Here is a 20,643-nt window from a genome sequence, read left to right as displayed (position 1 = left end):
GAGATCTACAAGCATTTCGCTACACTCGCATTAACATCTGCTAACCATGTGTATGTGACAAATAAAATTTGATTTGATTTGATTTGAGTATTGTTGGAAGCTCACAGGCCAGCTGTTCAAAGTATGTACATTTCTTCAGGTAAGTAGAAACAGGAATTTCTGATTATTTGATTTGAAATGTCTCTCAGGGTGATAAGAGAATGCTCAGACTGGTGTTATTGATGCATTAAAAACGTATCATTTTCAGAAAAGATCTCCATCCCATTTGGCCAATAGTATTTCTCATACATTTTGATATAATGCCACTTAATGACATAGATTTAATCTTGTATAGAGTAACGATATACAGTCGACTCCTGATGAAGAATTGATTCTCCCACATCATCCTATACTTATGTTAAACACTGTTTGTGTACAGTATATGTAGTTTAGTTATCGTTTCCATTTACTTTTGGTCTGTAGGCTGCCTTGTAAAGTAATAAACCCCCATCCAGCTGGTGGCGCTGTTGTATGTTTCTGTGTTCGCCGCCCACCAGAAGCAAGGAGTGAAAAAGAAAGAAGAAAAAAAAGACTATACAACACGGAAGTAGGATTGTAGACGACTTTATTTTCCATTGCTTATGTGGAGAAATTAAGAACCACTGGCTGAGCAGAATAGGCTGCACAACTATAATTCGACTAAACATGTCTAAACTACAGTTGTTGCATGTGTTTTTAAATGAGCGTTTAACGGCGGCTGTTGTGGAGATTGTCGGGGCAGTTGAGAAAACGGTGGCGGAGTACCAGGAGGAGAATGATCGGCTACGGAGAATGCTGCGGATCACACAGGAGATAAAACTATGTAAAATAGGTTCGTATGTAGATACACTGGTAGATAGCTATAGTTCTACTCAATTAATCAACTGTTTGACATAACAGTAATCACAATTTCATAGTTGTTTAACCCCTAAAGCTACCAACATAGTTTGATCCCAGGAAAAAAATATTGGAAAAATCAATCATAGCAAAAACATCTAATTATGTCTTATCAAAACATAACTAGACATGTAATTAATGTTATCTGAAAACAAACTTGACTAAAACACTTATTTGATCAAAATTATAGTTCATTTGCATATTCTGTAAAACGAAAATATGTTTCCTTTGCGCAGCTTTTTTCCAAAAGTCCAATCCACATTATTTATAATAGTATCATTTCGTTTTCAGAACGTTTAAATACACATTTGGTTAAAAAAAAGAAAAAAAAGATAGCTTAATTTTATTTATGTACTTACCCCACAGCCAGCATTAGCATTGCTGTAAGTGAAACAATGGGAGTGGTATCAAAACATGACAAAATCCTCTCACTTCAAACCAAATGGTATAGCACCCACAATATCATATCAAGTTGCACATATAGAATATTGTAGGATATGATAGAAATTGTATAAAATAAACTGGAGAATACACACCAATGCAGCATGCATACATTCAGAGGGTAGCTGGATTCTCTAATTTCAGTTCTACAAAGTATTTATTCACTTTCATAAGTTGTTTTGACCGCAACTTGGCATATATCTACGGTAGTTTTGTACACGGTTTTATCTGGTTATAACCAGTTATATCCATGGGTGAGTACATAAGGTGCTCCAATCTATGCAGGTGATCTGTCTCTATCAGGTCAAGATCACTGATACAGGTCCCCCTCCACCCTCTGACGATATTATGTGTAACTTAATTATGTCGCCCGATAAACCTGGATTCAAATAAATACTTTTTTTTTTTAGATTCGCCCAAGAATAACTAGCCTGGTCAGCGATTGGATCACCGTCAACCAATCAGAGGACGGCCTAGTTCAAAGCACTGTTCGATTAAGTTGGCCTAGGTTGCACCGGGCTATGGGAAAGGGGGATTCCTGGTCAGTTGTACAACTGAATGCCTTCAACTGAAATATATCTTCCGCATTTAACCCAACCCCTCTGAATCAGAGAGGTGCGGGGGGCTGCCTTAATCAACATCCACGTCTTTCGGCGCCCGGCGGAGCCGGTGAGGGAGGGGAACCCTGCTCAAATCGAACAGTAATTGCACCCCTCAGTCATATTGTCAACAATGCGGCATGATGCATCGTCCAGAAACATACATCTCTTTTTTCCATAAAATAGGTTTTAGAGTTTTCTAACTAGTTTTCATGTGGAAGGCATATAAAGTGTTTTTTTAATCAAAGGCAATCATGTTTACATGTGAAAACACTGAATCCTATTCGTTACTCCATGTGTTTAACCTACTTCACTTTTGTTTTGAGCCTACTTCGCCTTCGGCCACAGCCCGGTTCCAAAACTAATACAATCACTTTTCACCCGGTGCAAAGTCCGTCCACCCGGGCAGCCATGCCATATTAATCGAATCCCCTCAGTGTTTGGCGAAGTGGGATTTTGTCCCTAAACCCACCCATTATTTCTGAGAGGATGCTGATTGGACCTGTCATTTTCTAACATATTCCAAATGCCTAGTCTGATTAATCAGGCTGTAATACACAATTAATTGGTATAAGTTTGACTGCAGAATTTATTACGCAGCATTGATGCAACGAGGCTGTCGGTTTGATCAAGGTATTACAAATCCAATGTTATTAGTCACATGAGCCGAATACAACAGGTGTAGTAGACCTTACAGTGAAATGCTTACTTACAAGCCCCTAACCAACAATGCAGTTAAAAAAATACAAATAATAATGCGAATAAGAAATCAAAGTAACAAGAAATTAAAGAGCAGCAGTAAAATAACAATAGCGAGACTATATACAGGGGGGTACTGGTACAGAGTCAATGTGCAGGGGGCACCGGCTTGGGGGTAGAAGCTGTTTAGAAGCCTCTTGGACCTAGACTTGGTGCTTCGGTACCGCTTGCCATGCGTTAGCAGAGAGAAAAGTCTATGACTAGGGTGGCTGGAGTCTGACAATTTTAAGGCCTACCTCTGACACCGCCTGGTATAGAGGTCCTGCAGGGCAGGAAGCTTTGCCCCAGAATGTTTAATACGATTATATTTTAATTTACTCTACCGGTTGTCCGTAGTGTTGGTCCTTTAAGATGGTCAACATTTTTGACAAAAGAAAGTATTGTTTACAGTGTCGATACTGAAGTTGTCATTTCTATCACACATATGCACAAAACCATGCAAACACCTGCTGACTTCAGTTAGTATGCATGCATTGCGTGCATGTACTTCCATCTTGTGCACGTGTCTTCGGTCATGAGCAAACGCATGTGCATGCGATGCATGCATACAAACTGAAGTCAGCAGGTGTTCACATGGTTTTGAGCATGTGCCAGGTGATAGAAATGTCAACTTTAGTACCGGCACTCTAAAAAGTCAGGTAAACAATACTCTCCTGTGGATATTTTATCTTACATTTTAAGCGGCTTGAAGGACAACCACACAGACCACCAGTAGAGTTACTTTATTCAACATTCTGGCTTGTAAGGAACGTTTAAAAGAGTTTGCATTCATTAGTTTCAGCCTGAATATACCAATTGATTTTGTATTACAGCCTGATAAATCTGACTACCAAATGCCCATCAATTGGAGAAAGGTTGTAGAATAAACCACTTTGGGCTTTGAGCAAAAATAAGAGCTCAATTGAGGGTTTAAAAACAGTTATCTACTGTAACTTTGACCGTGCATGGTAAAAAAAAAAGTTGTATTTTGTCAGGAAAAGCTGATTGAAATGGGATATAGGCAACTTAGTCCCGCTTCTAGATCGACATTGTATGTTGATTGTATTTCGGGTCTGGCCGTATAAAACTAGCCCACCGTGTGACTTATTTTACCGACCTATGTCTGTACCTGTTTGGCAATGCTTTTCCCACGTTGGAGGCAGAGTGGTCCACCAGCTACTGTGTCAGGTAGATGGAAAAAATCTATCAGCCACTCTGATTTCTTATCAGCCACAGTATTTTTTCAGACACAATTACACAGCAAATCACAACAACAAAAAACAGATGAGCATGCTTTGTAATGTTTCTTAAACAAGAAATGTATTACTGGTATAGTGCATTCGGAAAGCATTCAGACCCCTTCACTTTTTCCACAAGTGTTGTTACAGTCTGATTCTAAAATGGATTAATTCGTTTTTCCCCCTCATCCATCTACAGACAATACCCCATAATGACAAAGAAAAAACAGGTTTTTAGACATGTTTGCTCCTTCATAATAAAAAATAAAAAAAGCTATTCTCGAGTATTTTGAGATCCTATACTCTTAATGGTGTACTATGCAGAAATCACTCCTCCATTTCCTGGTTGCTAAAATTCTAAAAGTTCACCTAATTTCAGTTTATGTGACAAAACAAGGAAGTGTAGAGAATCATTGTACCATCTAAACCGCTGTGAAATATATTTTCCATAATCGAAAATATAGTATTTTCAGCTGTTTGAAGCTGGTGTACAAAACTGAAAGTAAAAGATGCAAGAATGAAACTTAAGAACGGGAAGCATAAAAATAGCGCACCTAGAACAGATCTACTGCTTTTTAGACCTGCTTTCAATGAGAATGACATCTATAACTCACATCTCTATGTGAATTTGGGCACGTTGCCCAAACAGTTACATATTGCAGCTTTAAATAATTTCATAATATAGCCTAAAATGAATTATCTTCTTAATCATGATATATGGCTGGCTGGCTATGTGGCTAGTAGCTTGTGTGGATATTTTTGTATATAGCTAGAGTCTAGACTACCGGTGTTCAGTGCTTCATTTGTACATCTGGAGGTGCTAGAATAAAAAGTGAGCATGAGAGTGGGATGACCCAAGGAGCTCTGAGATTATTATAAAACAAATTAAATAGTAGAGGCACTTACAGAAGTCGCACGAACGGGACCATTTTTAGTAGCCTAGGGACCTGGCCTTTTATAAAGGCATTTCGTGCAATTCTACATGACTGGAGACTTTGGCAGAATGTTTTTTAATACCACACAAATGATTGAAATGACAGGCTACTTTGACACTGACAAATAGAGAGTCTGAGATAAATAAAACAACCTTTTCTTGAATCCATCAATAGCCTATATGAGGAGTAAATTATAGTCCTAAAAATGATATCCAGTTTCCAGTAGTGATCCATGGGTACAACCCTGGGGAAGCCAAGACAGAAAAAAAAAACATTACAACCTATGTGTTGTGATAATTGTGTTTGTTTGCTCTATAATCAGTTAGTGTTTTATTACATAGAAAATCACCATCAACTGAATGAGGTACCATTTACACTCATGGACTGCACCAGATTTGCCAGTTCTTGCTGTGAGATGTTACCCCACTCTTCCACCAAAGCACCTACAAGTTCCCGGACATTTCTGGGGGGAATGACCCTAGCCCTCAGCCTCCGATCCAACAGGTCCCAGACGTGCTCAATGGGATTGAGATCCGGGCTCTTCGCTGGCCATGGCAGAACACTGACATTTCTGTCTTGCAGGAAACATTTCTGTCTTGCACAGAACGAGCAGTATGGCTGGTGGAAATTGTCATGCTGGAGGGTCATGTCAGGATGAGCCCTCAGGAAGGGTACCACATGAGGGAGAAGGATGTCTTCCCTGTGACGCACAGCTTTGAGATTGCCTGCAATGACAACCAGCTCAGTCCGATGATGCTGTGACACACCGCCCCAGACCATGATGGACCCTCCACCTCCAAATCGATCCCACTCCAGAGTACATGCCTCGGTGTAATGCTCATTCCTTCAACGATAAACGCGAATCCGACCATCATCACTGGTGAGACAAAACTGCGACTCGTCAGTGAAAAGCACTTTTTGCCAGTCCTGTCTGGTCCAGAGACGGTGGGTTTGTGCCCATAGGTGCGGTTGTTGCCGGTGATGTCTGGTGAGGACCTGCCTTACAACAGGCCTACAAGCCCTCAGTCCAGCCTCTCTCAGCCTATTGCGGACAGTCTGAGCACTGATGGAGGGATTGTGCGTTCCTGGTGTAATTGGGGCAGTTGTTGTTGCCATCCTGTACCTGTCCCGCAGGTGTGATGTTCGGATATACCGATTCTGTGCAGGTGTTGTTACACATGGTCTGCCACTGCGAGGACGATCAGCTGTCCGTACTTTCTCCCTGTAGCGCTGTCTTAGGAGTATCACAGTACGGACATTGCAATTTATTGCCCTGGCCACATATGCAGTCCTCATGCCTCCTTGCAGCATGCCTAAAGCACATCTTTCCTCTGGTGTTTTTCAGAGTCTGCATGTTCATTAATTGTTTACGGTTTATTGAACAAGCATAACAGTGTTTAAACCCTTTACAAAGAAGATCTGTTAAGTTATTTGGATTTTTACTAATTATCTTCTAAAGACAGGGTCCTGAAAAGGGGACGTTTCTTTTTTTGCTGAGTTTATAAAATACTGTATATTCACATATCCAGAGAGCAACCTCTGTTCGGTGAAGTCCACAAAGCATATTGCATGTAACAAACAGTTAGATGACTTACAACATTGTCAAACAAGTTGATGTTTACTACATTTTCAGACTACTAAACTATTGATTTAGAACCACGGAGAGTTACAGCAAGTCGCAAAGAAAAAAGGAGCTACCTCCACTATTCCAGCACCATTTCAACTTCAACATTTTAATATCATCAAATCACCTCATTCTTAGTATAATACTGTGTGTGTGTTTGTGCGTGTGTGAGCTTGTGTTTAAGTAGAAAAAAAACATGTTGACTCACCCTACTTGTAGAGAAATGCCAATGCCATCCTCCTCTCTCATGTTGACGAAACGGTCTATGACTGTCATACAGTACATGCTTTTAGTTTTTGTTGTCCTAGGCTACCTGGCTGAAATTCTTGCTTGCTAACCTAACTTCCTTTCATGGGCAACGATGAGCCAGCTAGTTAACATTAGACTACTACATCTAGCTACATGTTGAACTTCCATCCTCTCAGGCCAGGGGCACAATGTATGAATTTATGGTTGGATCAGAATCGCTGTTCTAATCATTGTCCAGTACTAAAAATTAATTAAAACCACAAGTCCAAATCCCTATCTAAATCCATGGCTCATTTAGGAATAGGCCGATTTTAGCTAGTTAGCCACCGGAGGACAACAACACAACAATTCAAGTTTTCTGTCAATGACGTTTTGCTCTCGATGTGATGTGATTGGTGTGAAGCCAAATCCAAACTGGCTTCCCTTCACACTGTTTTTTTTTTTTTGGTGCACCAGGCCCATTCACAGTTGAGCTCACTCGGTTCAGTTCAACGCTGATTCGCTATTATTTAATACTTTTTTTTATCAGGGGAAGCCAAATGCACGCTGGCTTCCCTTGCATTCAATGCTACGGGCGGCGACGATGTCATACTCTTTTTGACCAGACAGCATCAGATAGATGGTCTACATATACAGAGACAGAGGGGTGCTGTTTCCCTCACGCGGATGCTTTCTCCGGTGAGATACATTCATCCTCTTGCGAATTCAAGGAAAATGATGAAACACAGAGAGAAAATAATAAATTTGTTCTTTGTTAGTAATTATTTTGGGGAACACTGGCATCCCTTGGCATCTATGAATACACGCCACTGCCAGTTTCACTGACTCAACCCAATGATGCACAGCTCAGTCACCAGTGATGGCCGATGTGCTCATGCCAAAAGCCTATCTCTCTCTCTTGTTTTGCATTGTAGCTTACAGACAGATTAGTCTTCTATTTTCAGCAGGAGCCATTTGCTTTCCAACCTGTGTTTTCCTGCCATTGTTTTTTAAATATTGTGAAAGACCTGTTTTGGCTGCATGCTGTTCACTGACATACCACACGTTCTTAACTGTAGTGTATGCTAATATGATAATAGTGCAATGGCTTACAGTTTGTTTAATTATTGTGATAGGCTCATGTTTTATGGGTACGGCGTACCCCCACTATTTATTTTACCAGTACTCCATACCGGACCGTTCCGGCTTACTTTCACCCCTGGGAATTACTTTAGCTTCCCTGCACGCCAGTAGACACACACTCATTTAGACTTTAGTTAAAAATATTGCAAATAGGCGTGGCAATACATTGAGTCTGCTCAATACAAACTATTGAGTCTGCTACCATTCTCAATAGTTTGTCATCAAGGTTGTCTGTACCTGGTGCCCTATCATCATTGATGATAACAATTGTTTTCCCACCTTTCCCACACTAACTTGACCAAATTCAAAACAGCAATCCTTGTCTTTCATTGTTAGATATTTTATACAAAAAATATTATGGTTCCCAGTTCAATGTTGTCATTTCACTTCTGGTAGCTAAACTATGTAGCTAAACTTGGTACACACACTCGACCGGTGACCGTATTTCAAGCCGTGTATGTTTGGGTACCGGACGCACGCAATCACCGTACAGAGCAGACTGGGGGGGGAAAGGCACAACCCAGCTTCATACAGGGCAGACCAACAGACGGGGTAGGGGTGGCGAACTTGACGTCACAATGACTTGGGGGCAGTGGGATCAGAACAACAACCATAAAAACTGTACCAAAAAAATATATATTTTATACCACCACCCAAAAGGGCTCTTGGCGAGTAGGAGGGAAAAGGGGCAGGTGCTCGGGCAGAGGTAGACCCCCATCTGTGAACGAACCTAGATGCTATACCACCCCACCTCCAAATCAAAACTAAACATGGATTCCATGTTGTTTTTCCTTTGTGAGCACACCTGTCTGTGTTTCACACCTGTTTGTCCTAGCTAATCAGCCTGGCAATACGGGCACCATGCTACTGCAGACAGGTTGTAGAACGAAGCGTGTTTTCACATCCTGCGCAAACATTGATAGTATCCATGTTTGGTTTTGAATTGGAGGTGGGATGTTCACGTCTAATAATTGGATTGAATTATTTCCTGGGCACCAATCTGGGATGCAAAGGGAAGGGATCACTGCCATTGCCTCACTTTCCAACCAAAGTGCATGAATTAAGTAGGAAACTGAGGTAGAGAGGATATTCGGCAACACTTGAAGGACAATGGAATTACATTTGAAAAAGCGTCGTTATTGCTAAAAGTAGAACCAACGCATTTGTGCTTTTGGCCTTTTTCAGGGTTTTACAGAAGTAAAACAGAATGAGGCTTTTATACAGATGTGAATAAAAGCCATGACGTGATTGATAAATCAGTTGTAGAATGACCAACAAATAGATTCTGAGTACATGTTGCGCTGACCAATGGAATATGTAAACACCAAAATAACAATATGATAGGTCTAGTTGTGGCCACAACCGGACTAGATTGTGAACAACTCTTTTCGGAATGCATTGCTTGACTGCCGCTAGTGCGATAAAGCACACTATATTTTGCGGACTGCAGCACCCGTGACGATTCACTCTCGCGTTCGAGTTGGTTGAGGAAAGGCTGTGTATGTTTTGGTTTAACAAAGCTTTGTCCATCATAACATTCAATGATCAATTAATTGCATGAATTATTGCACCCTGCGAACAATTATCAGTTCAAAACATGTATTTTTTATTTATTATTTATGCTGCCTGCAGCACGATCTATTTTGCCAGCGCGCATATATTCCATACAGTTGTTGGTGTAAGCACGTCACTAGAGGAGCGCAAGGCATTAATCCTGCTGTAGAGTTCATTGCCCAGCAGGTCAAACGAACGACTCAAATGAACGATTTACTCAGAAAAACGAATCATCACTCTCGAGTATGTAAAAAAAGAGTCGTCCCAAAAATAAGGAATAATTTGCGAACTGCACATCACTACATTGGCCGGGGCACCTGGCTCTGGCTCACAGCCGGGAGGCCTCCCATCGGTGTAACCTGGGCCAGATAATCAAATCCCCTCATAGGTAAAACAGACAATATTACAACCTGACAATGTAAATAGGCACCCATGATAAATAATTGAAAAAATAGTAACTTACTAAAATAAATCCTTTATAATCAATTCCTCATACCACTCGGCGACGCATACAAGGCATTCCTTATCAGAACCGTTCACTGACAATGGAAGTACCGATTGAGCGTCGTCAAACATGCACAGATACAGGTCGGTAAATAAATTGCATGCTGGGCTAGTGTTATTACTGCTAGACTAAGATGCAATCTCGTTCTAGAAGCTAGCCCTAGCTATCTGCCCTCAGGCACATCTAATGGCTGTATAGATCATAGAGATCTATAATTCACCTGTATGATTCAAGTGTTCTATTTCATTCTGCTCTTCCTCTCCTTCCCTCCAGGCTCCCTGCCTCTCTCTCTTGCTGTCGCTGAAGAGGAGGATCCACCTGAGCAGCAGCACTGTGAGCAGGAGTGGAGCCCCAGTCTGGTGCAGGAGGACCCAAAGCCCACACAGATTATAGAGGAAGAGCCGATTCAAGGGCTGGAGCCTGATATCATAGAGTTCAAATTCACTCCTTCCTGTGTGAAAAGTGAATGTGATCAGGAGGACCCACTTTGGTCCTTGACTCTTCCTAAAACCCAGATTGTGGAGCACGTAGATATTGACTCTAAACGAGTGGATCCTGAACCTTTTGCCACTGTGACCCACCTGAAGGGTTTCGACATTTCCTGTGACCCTCCAGATGATCAAAACAATGCCTCTATCCACAGCTCAGCCATAAGCAGCAACCCAGTAGGACTTGACAGCAGCCCACCATTGGATCCCAGCCCAACATTGGCTCCGACCCCACCAATGGGGAAACCCTGCAACTACCCCTTTTATGGCAAGACATTCAAACAAAAAGGAAATCTGTCCATGCACATGCGTATTCACACAGGAGAGATGCCATTTAGCTGTGGTGACTGTGGGAAGTGCTTCATTCAGAAGGGTGACTTAAGAAGACATATACTTACTCACACAGGAGAGAAACCATTTAGCTGTAATTTTTGCAGTAAAAGTTTCAATCAGAAGGGGGACCTAAGGAGGCATATACTGACTCACACAGGAGAGAAACCGTTTAGCTGTGGCGACTGTGGGAAAAGCTTCAGTCAGAAGGGGGACCTAAGGAGGCATATACTGACTCACACAGGAGAGAAACCATTTAGCTGTGGTGACTGTGGGAAAAGCTTCCGTCTCAAGGGGAACCTAACCACTCATACACTCACTCACAAAGGAGTGAAACAACATGGCTGTGCAGTCTGTGGTTTAAGATTCACTCACAAGGCTTATCTGCTGAAGCATGTGCATAAAGTCCACAAAGAAAGAAAACAGGATGAAAACTGAAAGGAAAGATAATTAGGACAAAGACATCTGTCAGAAGATGGGAATTTAAAAAAAACAGGATGTGTATAACACTCCTAGGAAAGCAAAGCAACTCTGGATCATTCATGGTCTGTGTTACAGATAGATAGATGTGTGATTCATTTACTTTTGTAAAGCCTGTGTAAATAAAGTTGGATATGATTTGAATGGTGAGGTAATGATCAAACAGTAGTACACTGTATAATGGGAATCTTACAGATCTGAGGGGTATGCTAATCAAATCAAATATATTTATAAAGCTGTTTTTTCAGCAGATGTCAAAGTGCTATACAGAAACCCAGCCTAAAACCCCAAACAGCAAGCAATGCGGATGTATAAGCACGGTGGCTAGTATACCCCTTTGCAGTACAAACAACAAAGTGGAAACCCTGACGCTTTTTCGGTAAACAGCTGAGGGAGAAAGAAATGTAAAAACACTCAAATTCAGACAGGTCTATGGATGGAAGGACTGGCCACTCATGAGATCAAAATGATATTTTTAACAATCTTTTGAGGCTATATAGTGTTAGTTTACAATTACATTGTTTGCAAATAATGGAGTAAAACAAGATTTTAGGTTCTGATGTTTTGTGATCTGAGGAGGTGACTGTTGAACTGAGCTCATGAGGCATTTATAAGTTATATACACTATATGACCAAAAGTATGTGGACACCTGCTTGTTGAACATCTCATTCCAAAATCATGGTCATTAATATGGAGTTGGTCCCCCCTTTGCTGCTATAACAGCCTCCACTCCTCTGGAAAGGCTTTCCACTAGATGTTGGAACATTGCTGTGAGGACTTGCTTCCATTCAGCCACAAGAGCATTCGTGAGGTCGGGCACTGATGTTGGGCGATTAGGCCTGGCTCGCAGTCAGCACCCCAATTCATCCCAAAGGTGTTTGATGAGGTTGAGGTCAGGGCTCTGCAGCCCAGTCAAATTATCCCACGCCGATCTCGACAAACCATTTCTGTATGGACCTGGCTTTGTCAATGGGGGCATTGTCATACTGAAACAAGAAAGGGCCTTCCCCGAACTGTTGCCACGAATTTGGAGGCACAGAATTGTCTAGAATATCATTTCATTCTGTAACGTTATGATTTCCCTTCACTGGAACTAAGGGCCCTAGCCTGAACCATGAAAAACAGCTCTACACCATTATTCCTCCTCTGCCAAACTTTACAGTTGGCACTATGCATTGGGACAGGTAGCGTTCTCTTGGCATCCGCCAAACCCAGATTCGTCCGCCAGACTGCCAGATGTGACGCGTGAATCATCACTCCAGAGAACAAGTTTCCACTGCTCCAGAGTCCAATGGCGGTGAGTTTCACACCACTCCAGCTGACGCTTGGCATTGTGCGTGGTGATCTATGAGTTTGTGTGGCCTACAACTTTGCGGCTTTGCTCCAAAACATTTCCACTTCTCAATAACAGCACTTATAGTTGACCGGGAAAGCTCTAGCAGAGCAGAAATTTAATGAACGGACTTCAGTAAGGCCATTCTACTGCCAATGTCTGTCTATGGAGATTGCATGGCTGTGTGCTCAATTTTATACACCTGTATAGCCGACTCCACTAATTCAAAGGGGTGTCCACATACGTTTGTATATAGTGTACCAAAGATGAGGGACTGTTGATATTGCAACTACACAACTCAAATGCCGGTTCACCAGTATGTACTAAATCGCAAACAGCTTTTTTTGTTCAAGCCCTCAAGAACTGTTGTCTGCTGTAGGTGATAATCTGTTTGCATCTGCCAATTTATTGGCTGTCCAGTATCCAGACGACTTGTCCCCAGAGCTTCATATACACCTAATCTCTTTCCAGAACGTATTGAGAACAGCAATTAAGGAGGATGAGTGGCTCAATTAAAGATGTTACAGAACTGCTGTAACTCCCTTCTGCACAGTTTCCCTGATGTTGCTACAGCTATCAAGCTGTTTTTCAGTGGTGGAAAAGTACTCAATAGTCATACTTGAGGAAAAGTGAAAGTCACCTAATAAAATACTACTTCAGTAAAAGTCTAAAAGTATTTGGTTTTAAATATACTTAAGTATCAAATGTAAATGGATTTGTTGAAATGTACTTAAGTACCAAAAGTAAAAACCATTTGAAATTCCTTATATTAAGCAAACCAGAGGGCACAATTTATTTTACTTTTTAATTTTTATTGAAGGACAGCCAGAGGCACACTCCCAACACATTTATAAACGAAACATTTGTGTTTAGTGAGTCCGCCAGATTAGAGGCAGTAGGGTTGACCAGGGATGTTCTATTTATAAGTGTGAATTGGACTATTTTCCAGACAAAATGTAAGAGTAGGTGTCATGGAAAATGTATGGAGTAAAAAGTACATTATTTTCTTTAGGAATGTAGTGAAGTAAAAGTTGGCAAAAAAATAATAGTTAAGTAATGTACAGATACCCCAAAAAACATCTTAAGTAAAAATAATTTAAAGTACTACTTAAGTACTGCTGTTTTTACCATCCCTGTAACTGTCGCTTCTGCGGAAAGATCGTTTTCTCAACTAAAACTCATAGAGAACTACCTAAAAAGGATTAGGCTCTCGGCCTGATATGCGTTTTTGAACACCTGAGTACAGTAGTCCGGTCTCGAGATCACATATGTCTCTGTCGGATACATTTGTACTCGGTCGGGCAGTGAGGACTCGTCATTTCTTCCCGAGACCAGGGAAGTAAAAAGACTCAGAATTATCAGATTCCATTCAGTCAGCGCATAAAACTAATTAATCAGGCCAAATATATACACTCCTTTCTTGAAACATTAATACAGCATCTTAACAGCCTTATCTATTATAGACATGTTTGCGCAGTGGCGAACCTATAGGCCTTCCGTGTGTGACATGTTCGTGATTATGAAAGGACAGCAACCGTAATACTTGCGCACTCATGTAGGAGAGTGCGCTTTTTATAAAACACAAAGGGCCAGTGGTGTAGTGGAGGGTAAACGCAAGAATAAGCCGTATACCCACTTTTTTTCAGTGGGCATTGCGTATAGATATACTTACTTCTTAATCCCTACTGATGGGTATTAAAGTCGTGTAGTGGAAGTATACGATTTATCATGAATGTAGTACAATAAAGAAATCATGCACAAAGTAGCGATTGTGTAGGCTACTTTCTGCGTGCTGCACACAGCGGAATATCATCTGCAGGCAGCAAGAGTGCAGGTCTCAACTGGTTTGGGCATTGAGCAGCTCACAGAAGAATGATGTTAACTGGTATTGTAGGAAATACGTTTCAATTTATGGTATCTACCAGTAAATGCTAACTAAGGCAACAATTGGTATGCAAACCAGGTATTGATAAAGTTTAGTCCGAAGTGTTGATTAGTAGGCTATTTGTGATGAGTTTGCATCTGGGGAGTAGACATGGATGGGCCTGGGTGAACAGAGGCCCATCCACTGGAGAGCCAGGCCCTGACAGGCCCACCCTATCAGATTGATGTGGTTTATGCATTGTTGTGGACTTAGACCACATTTTTGTATTTTTTCTATAATTAAAAAAAGGGTGATTTTGAGACTGTAAACTCTCCTTCCAGACTCATATTAAGCATCTCCAATCCCAAATTAAATATAGAATCAGCTTCCTATTTTGCAACAAAGTCTCCTTCACTCATGCTGCCAAACACACCCTCGTAACACTGACTATCCTACTGATCCTTGATTTCGGCGATGTCATTTACAAAATAGCCTCCAACACTTCACTCAGCAAATTGGATGCAGTCTATCACAGTGCCATCCGTTTTGTCACCAAAGCCCCATATACTACCCACCACTGCGACCTGTATGCTCTCGTTGGCTGGCCCTCGCTTCATATTCGTCACCAAACCCACTGGCTCCAGATCATCTATAAGTCTTTGCTAGGTAAAGCTCCACCTTATCTCAGCTCACTGGTCACTATAGCAACACCCACCCATAGCATGCACTCCTGCAGGTATATTTCACTGGTCATCCCCAAAGCCAACACCTACTTTGGCCGCCTTTCCTTCCAGTTCTCTACTGCCAATGACTGGAATGAATTGCAAATATCACTGAAGTTGGTGACTTACAGTGGGCCAAAAAAGTATTTAGTCAGCCACCAGTTGTGCAAGTTTTCCCACTTAAAAAGATGAGAGAGGCCTGGAATTTTCATCATAGGTACACTTCAACCATGACAGACAAAATGAGAAAAAAATCCAGAAAATCACATTGTAGGATTTTTCATGAATTTATTTGCAAATTATGGTGGAAAATAAGTATTTGGTCACCTACAAACAAGCAAGATTTATGGCTCTCACAGACCAGTAACTTCTTCTTTAAGAGGCTCATCTGTCCTCCACTCGTTACCTGTATTAATGGCACCTGTTTGAACTTGTTATCAGTATAAAAGACACCTGTCCACAAACTCAAACAGTCACACTCCAAACTCCACTATGGCCAAGACCAAAGAGCTGTCAAAGGACACCAGAAACAAAATTGTAGACCTGCACCAGGCTGGGAAGACTGAGTCTGCAATAGGTAAGCAGCTTGGTTTGAAGAAATCAACTGTGTGAGCAATTATTAGGAAATGGAAGACATACAAGACAACTGATAATCTCCCTCGATCTGGGGCTCCACGCAAGATCTCACCCCGTGGGGTCAAAATGATCACAAGAACGGTGAGGAAAAATCCCAGAACCACATGGGGGGACCTAGGGAATGACCTGCAGAGAGCTGGAACCAAAGTAACAATGACTACCATCAGTAACACACTGCGCCGCAAGGGACTCAAATCCTGCAGTGCCAAACGTGTCCCCCTGCTTAAGCCAGTACATATCCAGGCCCGTCTGAAGTTTGCTAGAGAGCATTTGGATGATCCAGAAGAAGATTGGGAGAATGTCAGATGGTCAGATGAAACCAAAATATAACTTTTTGGTAAAAACTCAACGCGTCGTGTTTGGAGGACAAAGAATGCTGAGTTGCATCCAAAGAACACCATACCTACTGTGAAGCATGGGGGTGGAAACATCATGCTTTGGGGCTGTTTTTCTGCAAAGGGACCAGGATGACTGATCCGTGTAAAGGAAAGAATGAATGGGGCCATGTATCGTGAGATTTTGAGTGAAAACCTCCTTCCATCAGCAAGGGCATTGAAGATGAAACGTGGCTGGGTCTTTCAGCATGACAATGATCCCAAACACACTGCCCGGGCAACGGAGGAGTGGCTTTGTAAGAAGCATTTCAAGGTCCTGAAGTGGCCTAGCCAGTCTCCAGATCTCAACCCCATAGAAAATCTTTGGAGGGAGTTGTAAGTCCGTGTTGCCCAGCAACAGCCCCAAAACATCATTGCTCTACAGGAGATCTGCATGGAGGAAGGGGCCAAAATACCAGCAACAGTGTGTGAAAACCTTGTGAAGACTTACAGAAAAGTAAGTTTGACCTATGTCATTGCCAACAAAGGGTATATAAAAAGTATTGCGATACACTTTTGTTATTGACCAAATACTTATTTTCCACCATAATTTGCAAATAAATTCATTAAAAATCCTACAATGTGATTTTCTGGATTTTTTTTCTTCTCATTTTGTCTATCATAGTTGAAGTGTACCTATGATGCAAATTACAGGCCCCTCTCATCTTTTTAAGTGGGAGGACTTGCACAATTGGTGGCTGACTAAATACTTTTTTGCCCCACTGTATTTGTTTTGTACAATGCCCGTCTTTTCCTTCATCACACAAACGACTAAAGTATGTAGCGAACGACAGCGCAGCAGAATAATTTAGTGTGAAACGTCAGGCTATTTATAGACAAGTTGGCTGACAGCATCTTGAAAATGCTGCTCGTGTTGAGGCTGAAGGCCATGTGTTACGATTCTGAACGGTCAGATAAATAGCAACAATGACAAGAAGCTGCCATGTGGGGAATCGTAGGTGGCTCTTTTCAGTTAGTTTTATCTTGTTCTTGATACCTTATCTTGTAATTATATGCAGTCGACGCCTGATCAGTGCATATTGTAGAAGTGAAAACTCGGTTTTATGTGAACTACAAAGGCTTTTCTCTTCCCAATTCAATAACATTATTTGTAATCGCTCTTGATAACTGTATTATTTGGTTTAGTTCACGCTTTTACGCCAGTCCTAAACCGCTGCAGTTACCAGGAGTCACTTGTGGTACAATGTCTTGTCTTTAAATTTAGTAGAGAACAGGCTACTCTGACGAATGGTGCTTGTTTAATCAAGTTAGATCAAAGCTGAGTCAATGTCCGCAAGATCACATAATGATAGTATTCTACATAACGGAACCAAATATAATAGCATAGTATAACGTTACTGCAAGACAAAAACACCACCTCGTTTTGTATGATGTTTTCAGATCATTGTGTGAATGGTAGCATTTATCTCTCAAGTGGCCAAAACTCATCAGCGCGCCACACTAGGCAGCATTAGGTCAACATTGACGAGAACTACTACAGTACAAATGCATGTTTTCTTGAACATATCAACGTATTGAACGTATCAATATTTTTATTATATCAAACCTGGGGTTTTACTTCACACAACATAATTGAATTAACTTTTGACCCCTCAACATTATCGATCACCACTTAGCTGACAGTTCTAATTAACAGAAAACCTAGGAATGCACTCACTGCCTTATCTAAAACACCCCAGAACTCAGTTTCGTCGGTTCAACCATAGGTTAACTACCTTATCTGTTTACTTAATCCACAAACCATTTCTTTCTTCCTAGTTGGAATGGTGTTCATTAACTTTAATTACTCCTTGTCCGTGTCACACAATCCCTTCTTATGAACTCATATTGTTAATCAGATATAATAAAACAGAGTATAGGTTTACTTAGTTACAGTTCTATTTGAAATGGGGATATTGTTTATTCATTTATTCATAATATTTCTAACATTATACAGGTGCACTTTATGCTGGGGACATTGAGTTCACTCTAAAATGCCACAGATATCTCAAGATTTGAGGTAGCGTGCAATTGGCATGCTGACTGCAGAAATGTCCACCAGAGCTGTTGCCAGAGAATTGAATGTTCATTTCTCTACCATAAGCTACCTCCAACATCGTTTTAGAGAATTTGGCAGTACGTCCAACCGGCCTCACAATCGCAGACCACGTATAACCACCCCAGCCCAGGGCTCCCACGTCTGGCTTCTTCACCAAGATCGTCTGAGACCAGCCACTGGACAGCTGATTGGAATGTGGGTTTGTACAACCAAAGAATTTCTGCACAAACTGGGAAACTCATCTGCATGCTCGCCGTCCTCACCAGGGTCTTGACCTGACTGCTGTTTGGCGTCGTAACCAACTTCAGTTGGCAAATGCTCACCTTCGATGGGCACTGGCACACTGGAGATGTGTGCTCTTCAAAGATGAATCCCAGTTTCAACTGTAGCGGACAGATAGGAGACAGCGTGTATCGCGTTGTGTGGGAGAGCGGTTTGCTGATGTCAACGTTGTGATCAATGTGCCCCATGGTGGCGGTGGGGTTATGGTGTGGACAGGCATAAGCTACGAACAACAAACACAATTGCATTTTATCAATGGTAATTTCAATACAGAGAGATACCGTGATGAGATCCTGAGGCCCATTGTCATGCCATTCATCCGCTGCCATCCCCTCATGTTTCAGCATGATAATGCACGGCCCCATGATGCAAGGATCTGTACACAATTCCTGGAAGCTGAAAATGTCCCAGTTCTTCCATGGCCTGCATTCTCACCAGACATGTCACCTATTGAGCATGTTGGGATGTTCTGGATCGACATGTATGACAACGTGTCCCAGTTCCTACCAATATCCAGCAACTTCACACAGTCACAAACAACAGCCCGATCAACTCTATGCAAAGGAGATGTCTCAAGCTGCATGAGGCAATTGGTGGTCACACTAGATCCTGACTGGTTTTCTGATCCATGCCCCTGCCTTTTTTTAAGGTATCTGTGACCAACAGATTCATATCTGTATTCCCGGTCATGTGAAATCCATAGATTAGGGCCTAATTAATTAATTTTAGTTGACTGGTTTCCTTATATGAAACGTAATTCGGTAAAATCTTTGAAATTGTTGCATGTTGTGTTCAATTTTCTGTTCAGTGTATTATTAATTAATAATTTACAAAGTATACAGGTCAGGGCCCGGTTTCGCAAAAGCATCTTAAGGCAAAGTTCATCGTTAGAACCATTGAGTTTAAAGGTGGGCCCTGGGCTCTTATTCTGAAGGATTCCAAAAATATATGACCCAGAAGTACTTATTTATTCTTGCCTGCTTCACAGTGGTCCTTCAGATGGGTTCAGGGCTTTACCGTGTTGTGTTAGGAAGAAATTAAAGCTGGACGACGAGAGCTTGAATGAAGTTGTTGTCAAGTTGGACGTTTTTCTGTAGGGAATCAAAGAGCGGCCGATCGAAACAAAACAAGTGAAAGTCATCTGAGAAAAGAGTTTGTCTGATGGAAGGGAGATATGAGTATATGAGTGGAAGGAGATGGCGGATGAGAGTGGGTCAGATCCGGACAGAATGTACACTGTAGGGGGGTATAGCTGGGTAGTGCTGCCGAGGAACTTGGAGGCCCTGCTGAAAAAAAAGAAGAAGATAAAGAGAGCAAAGAAAGCAGATGTTGAGTTTGAAACGGATGAAGCTATCAACAAAAAGTTAGATGGTGTGTCGAAGAAGATTGATGTCAAGTACAAACAAAATCAGCCATACTCCAGACCGAGTCCTGGAGGTGAAATGGAAGAGAATGAGGGAGAATTACTGGAGGTGGCAGGTGTGGTGAAGATCTTGGTGCCTAAGCTTCTCAATGATGGTCAGGATAAAGATGCATTTGGTCCAGTAGGAGTGAAATTTTTGGAGAAAGTGGACGGCTGTCTTTTAGCGGACCCATTTGTGGTTTCAGGGTTGGTGCTAGGTGCTGTTGAATCTGTGACGGTAACCCGAAGTGGTCTTGTGGGGAATTGTTGTGTTTCTTCTGACCAGTGGTAGAGGGCAAGCCGAACCATGCAAATGGGGACAAGAGATGTTACTTGCTTTGCTCTCAAGAACAGGGTGCCATTAAAACGAGTGATTACTGGGGTATCGGTAGGGGTGAAGATGGATAAGTTGAAGAAGAAGATTCCCGTTGTCTGTGACACCCGCCATCTATTGTGACAGAGACCTGGCGGAGAGAGTTGTGAAACAGAAGTCACTGTCCTTTTTAGTTTTGATGTTGAGCCTTTACCCTACAAAGTAATGTTAGGATATATCAGTTATCCTGTATGAGCTTTTGTGCTGACCCCAGTACGGTGTTTCAGGTGCCAAGTATATGGTCATGTTGCTGCAGTGTGTAGGAAAAATGTGAGAAGTGTACAGGAGTGCATGAGTTAAAGGAGTGTGTAATAAATGTCAAAGAAGTGGAGTGTGTAAACTGTAAGGGTGCCCATGTTGCTGGGGATTCAAAGTGTGT

At 41.7% G+C, this 20,643-nt stretch overlaps 1 protein-coding gene across 2 annotated transcripts; it reads left to right on the top strand.

Moving 5' to 3' along the window:
* Nucleotides 1–557: 557 nt before the first annotated feature.
* On the top strand, nt 558–11,362 carry LOC112254088 (zinc finger protein 27). 2 transcript variants are annotated; one of them, XM_024426320.2, is made up of 2 exons: nt 558–850; nt 10,194–11,362. In XM_024426320.2, the coding sequence occupies exons 1-2, from the start codon at nt 685–687 to the stop codon at nt 11,174–11,176; spliced, it is 1,149 nt and encodes a 382-aa protein (XP_024282088.1). In that variant the 5' UTR covers nt 558–684; the 3' UTR covers nt 11,177–11,362. The 2 variants fall into 2 exon arrangements, with proteins under 2 accessions (XP_024282088.1, XP_024282089.1); XM_024426321.2 differs by lacking the exon at nt 558–850 and adding an exon at nt 7,740–10,003.
* Nucleotides 11,363–20,643: the final 9,281 nt, after the last annotated feature.

The sequence above is a fragment of the Oncorhynchus tshawytscha genome, linkage group LG15 (genome assembly GCF_018296145.1).
Source record: "Oncorhynchus tshawytscha isolate Ot180627B linkage group LG15, Otsh_v2.0, whole genome shotgun sequence".
NCBI lineage: Eukaryota > Metazoa > Chordata > Actinopteri > Salmoniformes > Salmonidae > Oncorhynchus > Oncorhynchus tshawytscha.
Note: the sequence above shows the minus strand (reverse complement) of the source record. Positions and strands in the feature narration are given on the sequence as shown.